The sequence below is a fragment of the Pelecanus crispus genome, chromosome 6 (assembly GCF_030463565.1).
Source record: "Pelecanus crispus isolate bPelCri1 chromosome 6, bPelCri1.pri, whole genome shotgun sequence".
In the NCBI taxonomy this organism is placed as follows: Eukaryota; Metazoa; Chordata; class Aves; order Pelecaniformes; family Pelecanidae; genus Pelecanus; species Pelecanus crispus.
The window spans coordinates 38,289,911-38,300,282 of record NC_134648.1 but is presented as its reverse complement, the minus strand read 5'-3'; the positions used below and the strand labels follow the sequence as shown (position 1 = coordinate 38,300,282).

The following is a 10,372-nucleotide window of genomic DNA, read 5'->3' as shown; positions in this document are numbered from 1 at the left end:
CACACTCATGTATACTACTTTCATGTGAATTACCTGTGAGAAACTATGCATCATGTTTCCATGTGATCTATATGCAAACTTACCTCATGAAGTGCATACTTGTTATGGACAGAACGCTATAGTGCTTTTAAAATGCTAATTAGCAATTCTCTGAACCACTTCAATTAAAGATATTTATAAACCCTTCCCTTCCTTATAAAAGGAACATCAAAAACAATATAATATCATCTGTCTCCTGTTATAAGAGCCTTCAAACAGAGTTTTGTTTATATGAAACTTCGTTTTCCAAAACCATGGTTCAGGAACACGTCATAAGGTCTTGTTATTGAATTTCTCTTAACTGACTCTATTTGTCCCTTTTCGGCTTAAAGAATTAAGTTAGGAAAAGACAAAATAAAATTCAAATAGTAACTTCTAGGACAAAACATTGCCTGTACCCCATTTTTCAATTACGAGTCTTCTAGCACTGGCACTGCGATAGATTAATTTTTTGTGGTTAATGATAATACACCCAAACAAATTCAAAACTTAGGCTTACTCACATGGATACTTCAGCCTGCTACTTTAATTTAATTTTGCTGGAAATTTAAACAGACATGTAGAGCTAAGACTACATAACTGCTACATTTGTAGAATCAGAGTATTCTTGTTCACATGGAAGTAAGCTATGTTTACACTGCAGACACAAATGAACCCAGGCAAACTGGGAAAACCCAGTTTTAACTGGCAGTTAAGTGCCCTAAAGGGTAGGGCAGCCCTCAGTGCACAGTTACGAAAACTGTTCCTCTGGCCACCAGCAAGTGAAGTATCAAAATAAAAATATGATTCTGTGCTTTTCGTTCCCTTAAAAACCTTTGAGGACTAAAATATGAAGATTTACAATCTTAGGCCAATTTAAAAATAATACTTATTCAAGTATTTACCCATACTACAGTGAACAGTCCTTTATAGGTTGAAGTACTTTTATTATATTTTAAGACTGTAAAATGGATCTCCCACAGATAGCCATTAGCAGTTGGCATGTTTTCAAATGGCAGCACATAATTTTTGACAACCACACAAAATTACCAGAATGCTAATTTTCAATTCTTTCTAATGGAAAGCAAACTGCTGCCATAAAATTCTCATTGGCAGTAACAAGCAAACACAACATTCTCCATCTAATAATCAGCAGGGATAGGTGCAGCTACAATTGCGTCCAGAATATATTACAAGGAACTCTTGGGTATATATCTTACTAGTCAATTAAACAAAATTATTTGAGAAATAATCTGAAGAATTGTATTCACCAACCTCTTCCAGCAGTTAAGATGCCTTCCCTACATCACAATAAGCATTATAACTTCTAAGACTTTAAAACCAAAACCCTTTACCTCATCTTTCTTTTTCTTCCTCCCTTCTCTTCCCTGCATCTCCAAAATTCCATATGGTATTACACGGTGACTTCATGCATCATCAGCAAGACTTAGGTTTACATCCATGATGTACATTCTAATGGTTACAGATCATTTTGCACATTTTCCCACAAAAATTAATTCTCTCAACTCTGATCTGCGATGCTACACTTGTTCTGCGATACTCCATTCCTATTCTCCCTCCTAGCCAAGGCCACGCTCCCTACCCAGTCCACTGGAGTTCCCCTTTCTTGACTGTCCACACTCTCTTGTTCTTCTTGCTTCACTATTAATACCACTCACTTAGAAGATCACAGTCTCTCTGCATCCTCATCCAACTTTATTCACCTCTCATCTCCCACTCCCAACAACTTCTGTTTTAGCCAGTCTCAGCCAGCCACCTGGCTTCCAGTTTTGGGATGCAACTGAGGTTTTGGAGATCTAATGATTCCCTGCTGCCAGCAGGGATGGTCTTGCTTGCTTGTCCTTTCTGCCTCCTGGCAGCACACTTTCATGTCTTCCCTCACCCTAGCTTTGGTTTTCATCAGACCACTAGTGAACCGTTCAGCTCAGCAAACCAGCAAAAGCTACTCACCTCTCTCCTTGCTGGCTCAGTTTTCAACTTACTTAGTGATCTGACTCAAATTACCAAAAAGCAAGGCAAACACCAAGGTTGTTCCACAGAAGGGGAGGGATAGTGAGAGAGGAGGCCTTTGCTAGAAGAAGGGAAGATAATAAGAAGATAACAGACCTGTCCCTTTCGATGCCATAGGCTCAGCCATTTTACCTGGCACAAGCCTTAATCATTCCGTTCTATCCGACATTAGTTTCAGTTTCTTTACAGTCCTACTAACTTTGGATTTCTGTGTTTGTTGGATATATTCTTCTTTCACAACTACTAGATATCAAAGAAGGAGCAATCTTCATTGGCTGAGGGGTAGGTTAACACCATTCTTCTCATTTGTTCTCTTTCTTGCTTTCACCATTCCCCCTTGCCAGTTTCTCATTCTTTTTCCACAGCAGCACTAACGTATACAACAAAGTGTGGTGAATGACCCATCCCAGTCTCATCCTGACTCAAAGCACAGTCACCAGTCACTCTCCTGGAATAATGGGATGTGTTGGCTGACTTGGCCTAAGTCACAGAGGCTACGTCATAACCAGAGATTTTTATTTTTAAGTTTCCTGCTCTGAATCAAATTCATTTCAGTAACTGCTAAAAATACCACTAATCTTCCTCCTCTTTCAGGTAATACTTAGTAAAACACCGTATCGGTATCATTCCATACTAATTAAATAAAACAGCTCGGAAAATTTTCTCCTTAGTTTTTTCTACCACTGTGAACAACTTGACAGAGAAGCACAGTCAGGCCTCAGAAAATCTTTCCCTGAGACAGATTCAGATATATTGAGGATCGTTTCAAAAGCAAGGTTGGCTTCTCCAGGGCTATGAAAGCATAATGTATATTATGTTAGAGTAGAAAGAAATTCCTGCAGAAATGGAGAAAGTATGTTTCTAAGGATTTAATAAATGTCTTTTTATGAGACATTTTAGCATTTGTACTTTTGCTGCTTGAAGCGGAACAGTCTATTTCCTGAAAGCCTTGATTCATTCTAAAGCTTTTACTTAGAATTTTGGTAATTCAAACTGAACTATTATATGCAAATATAGGAATGTTAATTCTCAGTCCCACTTACAGAGAAAATTGCTAAATAATTATTGTTGAACTATAAATTCTTCCCAGTTAACTATTAACTTGCTAAGATAAAAGCTGTGGCCTGTTCCCATGGGCAGCAGTTGCACTTCAACAGGAAGATCCAGGAAACTGTACTTTCAAGTGAATTACTGGTGGAACTTTGTGTAATTAAACTAGGAGATTTGTGCCATAAATATTTGCTGTAAAAAAACCTGAGCTTGCAGAAGAAGTGGAAGTACAGAAATAAAGGCACTCTGCCATGGCTAAATGTTTCAGTTTTGACTGCAGGAATATTCTCCAATTATCCACAGAGTGAAGAATCATGATTTAAAAAAAACAGAAAAGAGAATTAAAATTATGTGTAGACCTGTATGAGTCCAATTCATTATTTAAACTAATAAATTAAAATATTTTAACCCATACATGAACTCTTCCAAATACCAAGTTACACAGGTAACAGAAGGCTCCAAATGTTTTGCAGTACAAAGTAGTGCAAACTGTGACAGTAATAAAACTCTGAAAACCATTCATAAGACAAGCATTTTTTACGTGAAATAAATCCTTCAACAAACCCGACTGATAGTCAACCAAAATTCTCCATAATTCCTATATTCATTGTAGACACTTCCATGATTTAATAACAGACTAGATTTGAAATAAATCATTTCGCAATAGCACCCCATTAAAGACAAATCTGAACAATAGTCTTGAATTTTGCTCTTCACACATGGGAGGAATCTGGTAAGGATCCAACGAGGACTGCAAATTTACAGCTGCAAATCTTAACATCACCTGTGTTGTCTCAACTTGGAAATGCATCATTTGCCCCACCGCACTACAATCGGTTAGTTATTACTTATGTCAGTTTACAGAAGAGTGGTACTCCCAATGCTCTGTCAATACGAATGATTCCACCCCTGTTTCCGAACAAAATGGAAAGTCATGTTCTCCCAGATCCAGAGACATACCTACAGTGTTATATATGCCGGCAAAGTAGGATACTTTTCCTTAAAGTTACCAATTTTCTGACACACCAGTAACAATGCTAGCATGCAATCATACACGAAAATGAACCTGCCCCACCTGAAGAATATGACATCTTTCAGAAAGTTGCAGTGGTATTTTCTATCTGTATTGATGTTGCAAGGTAACTGTAAACAAGAACCAAGGTCTTGTTTTGTCTGCACTTTGTTCTCTCCACAAAGATGCTTAATAGCCAGGATTTTCAGCCAACAGATGCTGTTTGTGTGTTATGTGTTTTGTTTTCTTTCTTACAGAGCTTTTGTGGGTTAACTCCAGTGGGCAGATAACCACACAGTTGCTCACTCACTTCCCCCCGCCTCAAGTGGGATGGGGGGAAGAGGAATGGACAAATAAAAATGAGGAAACTTGGGGGTCAAGATAAAGCAAACAAACAGAAAAACAAACAAAACTTGTTTAATAAGTGAAGGATAAGTGGAAGAAGAGGGAAGAAAATAAAACAAGTGATGCAAAAGCAATCACTCACCGCTTCCCGTGGGTAGACCAATTCCCTGCCAGTTCCCGAGCAAAAGATGGCTAACCCCCTAAAGACCCCTCTTTCTGTTTTTATTGCTGAGCATGGCATTATATGGCAGGGAATCTCTAGTTAGTTTGGGTCATCTGCCCACTTGTGTCCCCTCCCAGCCTATTGTGCGCCCCCCAGTCTATTCACTGGGGGGCAGAGTGAGAAACAGAGAAGGGATTGATGCTGTGCAAACACTGCTCAGCACAAGCTAGAACATTAGTTGTTATCAACACCATTTTCATCACAAATCCAAAACATAGCACCATACAAGCTACTATGAAGAAAATTAACTCTATCCCAGGCAAAACCAGTACAAGAGCACAGCACAATAGGTACAGTTCCACATCCAACAGTCCTAAATGATAAACTAATTAAAAAATACTAATGCAAAGTGGGGAGAAAAAGATTGGCTGTGCTACTTTAGTCTTCTAAAGGGGTGAAATTTTCTGCTGGTTTTGTGAGCTATACCAGCTCACCGAAAGGTATGATGACTACAAGAAGTAATGAGAGGGGTAGGACAACACAGCACAACAGGAACCAAGAAAGGAATGAAAGAACAAGAGCATAGCACCCATCTTTTTTGCTGCCAATGAGTGTTTGCATCAGCTCTGTCAACTCATCAAACAACACTCTAAATATGATTTAGTCTTGAGTGGAACTAAAGCAACTTCTAGAAGTAGCAGGCAAAAATGCAAGCCTCATAGGCAGTATTCAACACCCTTTGGCTAAGGTAATGGTTTCACATCCCTACACACCTCCCCTTTGGGAAATCCCCTTTCCTGATCCCCCTGTCTTCCTCCCTGGTTTAGACTGCAGAATCTTGTAACTCATCTTGCACCAGCTCTGGCAGTCACTCATTGGGCCACCCTGTGACACAATTTAAGCAACTAAAATGGCAGGCTACCCTCCACCACCCCCACCCCCCAAAAAAAGAGAGAGAATATTTTTGTGCCATTTTAGTGAGCTGAATCAGCCAAAGGTATGGCAAGAGACCCAAACACACTTTAGAAGGAAGCAGGGGTGGGAGCGGGAAGACGTATCGCACAAGAGGCTCAAGTCTATGTAAATACTAAGAAATACAGGTATCAATGGGGTTTTTCCATATTTTTTCTAGTTTCCCTTTTACTTTGAGACTATAGAAAATTATCCTATTTTCCATGAAAAGCAATAAGGCTGCAAATTACCTCTTGCCCTTTTATAGTGAAATCATGTCATTTTGCACTGTCAGCCCTTCCTATAATACATGGGGACCAGTCTAAGCCACACCTAGACCACTGTAGAATTAGGTCCTCCAGCCTTCCTGCTTCTTAGAGGAAAAATGAAGAGTATAAATGTTGATGTTGCAACTAACAAACACAGCTATTCAGTATGCCATATATTTATGCATTTTTATATTCACAGTATATATTTATAAATAAACCCATGCACTGTACTAAATACATTGTAACGTGACTCCTGCATGCAATCCTTTTAAAAACAAGCCTTTTGTTGTTACAGAATTTACATCAACCTCTTGTAGCTAAATGGTCAAAGCACCAGTCCTATACTTAAGGCAATGTAAATTAGCTTGCCCAGACAATATGCTATCAGTTAAACCAAACAAACTAAAAAGAAAATTTTGGATAATAAATGTTATCATAACATTTTGACAGACTAGAACACAGCACAGGAAAAGCAGGAGAATAAGCATATGAACTTTTTTTCATTTTATATAGAAAAATATTTAATTAACTTTGGTTAAGAGGTCATTCACTAACAACAGGACTGAATATAAGCTGACATAAAAAATGCATCTGAAAGGATCTTATATAGCTATAACTTTTGTCTAAAAAATTCAACAACTTTTCACTCAATCCTTAAGTAGTGAAAAATATTTTCATTGCAAACTTACTATTTATTGTAAAGGCTAGTATTAAAAAAACCACTCCAAGACTTTCATGGTTGCTGATTCTGTTAGTTTAAAAATGTATGAAATAGGACTGACCTGGACAGAAATTCTGCTGCGTCCGAGTAGTTAATTTTTCTTGTACAGCACGCTTTGCAAAATGCCCTGCAGTTGCATTCTGATGTAGTCCTGGTTGTCTGGTAGCAAATCCCGATTCTCCAGGTTCAGAAAACTTGAGATAAAACTGTGGCTCCAAATCACTGAAAGAGAGGTTTATAGCACCATGTATCCCACTGCCGTAGTCACTGAACATAGATTCGTCCTCGGTGTTCTGTGTTGGTAATGGGAGAATCCGATGATGCAGCTGGGGGCTAGGCAGTCTTGAAGATAACGGAGAAGGAATAGGTGACATTTGTTTCTGTGTATTAGATAGCTGATATGAATTACTAAAACCATTACTCACTGCAACTAACGAGGGTGAATGCAGCCTTTTCTCTTCCAGTTTAAGATTATTACTTGTCTGAGAAATACCAGGACTTCCATTTACAGGCAGGTTCAAAAATAAATGCTTGCTGCTTCCCCGGGATACCGTGGTTCTTTTCTCATATATTGAGCCTGGCAGATTTCTGTCTACTCTTGTAATTTGTTGCAGTCTCTTCCATTCTGCAGCTTCATCTAAACTGTCGCTCCGTATAACTTTCAGAAGAGCTTTATTGACTGCTCCCACAAGGTTGCATGACTCATCAGTAATGTGCACTCTCTCTGCTTTGTACTGCAAACCGCAGCTGTCTTGCTCCTTTTCCTGCAACACAGTGTTTTTAGAGTCCCCAGCAGCTTCATCTATGGAGTATACATCAGTTCTTGATACAAACTCATTATGTACTGTTGTGAGAACAGCAGAAATGGTTTCTTTATCTCTGTGAAAATCAGGTAGAGACTCTGCAGGGGGCTTGGCAACTTTTTTAATACAAGCTTCCGAATCCTGTACTTCAGCAACAACTGTGATTCCTGGTTTCTCCTTGCACACCAGCTCAGTATACCTGCTACTTTTCAAGCTTTTAGCAGCTGCAGATCTACTTAATGTCTCAAGTTTGTTAGATAGACCGTCCTGAGATAACTTTACCGAAGCGATACTCTGTTGTACCTTTGTAACTTCAGGAATGCATTCTCCATTATCCACTAGTTCAACTGCGACCATGTCGTCGTCTTTTGAGCTAGAACTTGGTAAGTCAGCATCCAGTTTCGCAGCTTTGTTGCGCTCAAGAAAATATCCCTCTTCTACCCACCTTTCTGGTTGTATACTACTGTCTACTGGTAAACCATCCTTACCTTTTACTGTTAGTGAACTGGAGGCAGAAAAGGAATTGGGAAAACTCCTGGCAGGAAATCCTGTGGGGAGCGTCATCTTATTTTCCAGTTGCGTGTCTTGCACACTCAATAAAGAAAGATGTTGTTCATATATCTTTTTTCCCCCTTTCCGGTGTCTAAACTCCTCAAAGCCGTCTTTCCTTCTATATTTTCTCATTTTTTTGTGATTCAAATTGTCTCTATTTGTGGAACTCGGAAAGAAATCTTGCTGATGTATAAAATTGGAGTAATCATCTCCTTTAAGTTTCGGGACTCTAGAAACATCCTGTTGCTTTCCCTCCTGATGTCCTGTGTTAAGGCCCAGAATATGATGTGATCTCAAAAGACTGGAAAACAGTTTTTCCTTTTCAGTAGTTAGTTTGTACAGTTCAATGAGCATGTCTTTAGTGGTAGTTTGCATGAAAATAGTATCTCCAAAGTTTTCATATGGCTGTTCTCTCAGCTCCATCTCTAACCTCTCCCTTACTTGATAGCAGCTACAGAAACGTTTACTGGTTCTGTCCAGAGTTACACAGCCCTTGTAAGTAAATCCTCTGACTTTTCCCTCTGGAAGATAGAAGCTGATGTAACAAAGCTCCATAATGGGTTTGTGCAACTGAAGGATAGTATGCGTGCCTTCCATTATGCTTGCCAAATTAGTCATTCGTTTAAATTATGTGCTAAGTGTTTCAAAGCTTGCATGACATAGCATGTGAGGCAGGGAATGGACGGAAGGCATCTGACTAATCTTCAACAATAATATTGTCTGCTGGAAAAAATAAAGAGAAGCCTGTCAACTTCATTATGGCAAATTTAATATGACAAATAACAAGCCTGCAGAAGCACAATCTTCTCTCGGTATTTTCTGATACCAATCTTCTACCTTGAAAAATCTGACACAAGAAGGATGACATTGCTAACGCTCATAGTTGGAGTCATAATCCTTCTCTCATACATCACCCCTCTGTTTCCAGGGTTCTCAGTCAATGCTGTTCCATAAGGTCACAAGATGTTCACTAAAACACCCATTTCAAACAGAATTTACTTTTTAATGCTGGAACCTATTGCCCTCTCTCTGTTAAAAGTTAACCTACTGTTGAACATTTAATCAAAAGAACCATTCAAGCATGTATGTTGCCTTTTTACTCAGTCAGCACAACCAGCAACATAACACCATGACATGTAATTAGCTCTGGCTGCGTTATTTAGCAAGAAAACATTTAAAAAATAAAAAACGCTGAACATTTTCTTCTCGTATTTACCTGTGAAGCTGCTGTGACATCAAGAAAACTTGCAAGAAGAAAAAAAAGTTCTGTTTACTTGGCTAGCATACGGGTACTGTAGAAGTCTATTTTGATTCAACAGGCAATAGTGTAATTGTACTACTACAGGCAGGTTTACTGAGCTTTGTTATTTCCTTTTCTTTTCATCACATTGTATTTTCTTGCTACAGATTGGATATATTTACATTATTTTGATACATCGTGATAGAAGTTGGTTTACTCCTTTTGAGCACTAAATTGGCTTTTTATCCAGAAGGAACTCTGCTACCACAATTAAAGTGGAGAAGTCTGCAGTTACTAGGTAATGCATGAGCATCAGGGAAAGACCTAAAGCTCAGCAGCAAATCCAGCAGCACACAAAGCTGGAGAGCATCTGCTCCCAGGCTTCTCTTTGTTGAAAAATGCAGGAATTTCAGTTTTCAACTTTCAAAGCACAAATACAGCAGAACTTTCCATCATTTCAGAATTGTCAAACTTAGCCTCAGGCAACAATAATTAAAAGGAAGCTGTCACATTACCATCGTACATTTTGGTTTTACATATTTGTTCAATATACAAGTATTGTTTCAGGTTTTTATTATGCAGGGAGTCAGATATAAAATGATGCCAATAACTTATCATAAGTAATTCGTGAATCATAACTCTAAGAAGCAAGCAGCATTTACCCAGAACATCCTATCCTACCAGCAAGTAGTCATTTATTGCAGTGATTTTGATCTAAATTTTGTTAAAGCATTGCATCTGTTTATAATGCTCTTTAAATAGTTTCAAACTTTCCATTTACTTTGAGTAGCATCACTCTTCATGCCAGCAAAACTCTTAATATGCACACATAATCCTTGAAGACAGAGGAGGGATCCTAAGGAGAGAGACTAACGGTAAGAACAATCTTTCATCAGAGCCAGATCAGCTGCTTAATTCTGTTCACCAGCAGTCAATGGTTACGTGGCATGATTCGGAATCCTGTGCAGGTATAGGAAGGAGTAGGAAAGGTGCAAAACCTTTAATCTGTACTTCTGTTGAAGACTGGCTTGTTGTTTTATAGACCTATAAGAGTTTCTGAGAAAATTATGCCATACTGTTTCTTCCTGTATTCTTGCTTTAACTCATTGCCTGAGTTTGGAGTTCAAAATATGGACAAGGCTGAGTACTGCCAAAAAGAGTCTTCCTTGTCTCCAGCTGTGCATGCCTGCTGCTTTTCTACTGTAGAACAGTGATTG

General features: G+C 38.7%; 1 protein-coding gene across 1 annotated transcript; it reads right to left on the bottom strand.

The window, feature by feature from the left end:
* Nucleotides 1-6,595: 6,595 nt before the first annotated feature.
* On the bottom strand, nt 6,596-8,512 carry LOC104030467 (formin-1-like). Its single transcript, XM_009482177.2, has one exon. It carries the CDS (start codon nt 8,510-8,512, stop codon nt 6,596-6,598), a length of 1,917 nt encoding a protein of 638 aa, XP_009480452.1.
* Between the last annotated feature and the right edge of the window lie 1,860 nt (nt 8,513-10,372).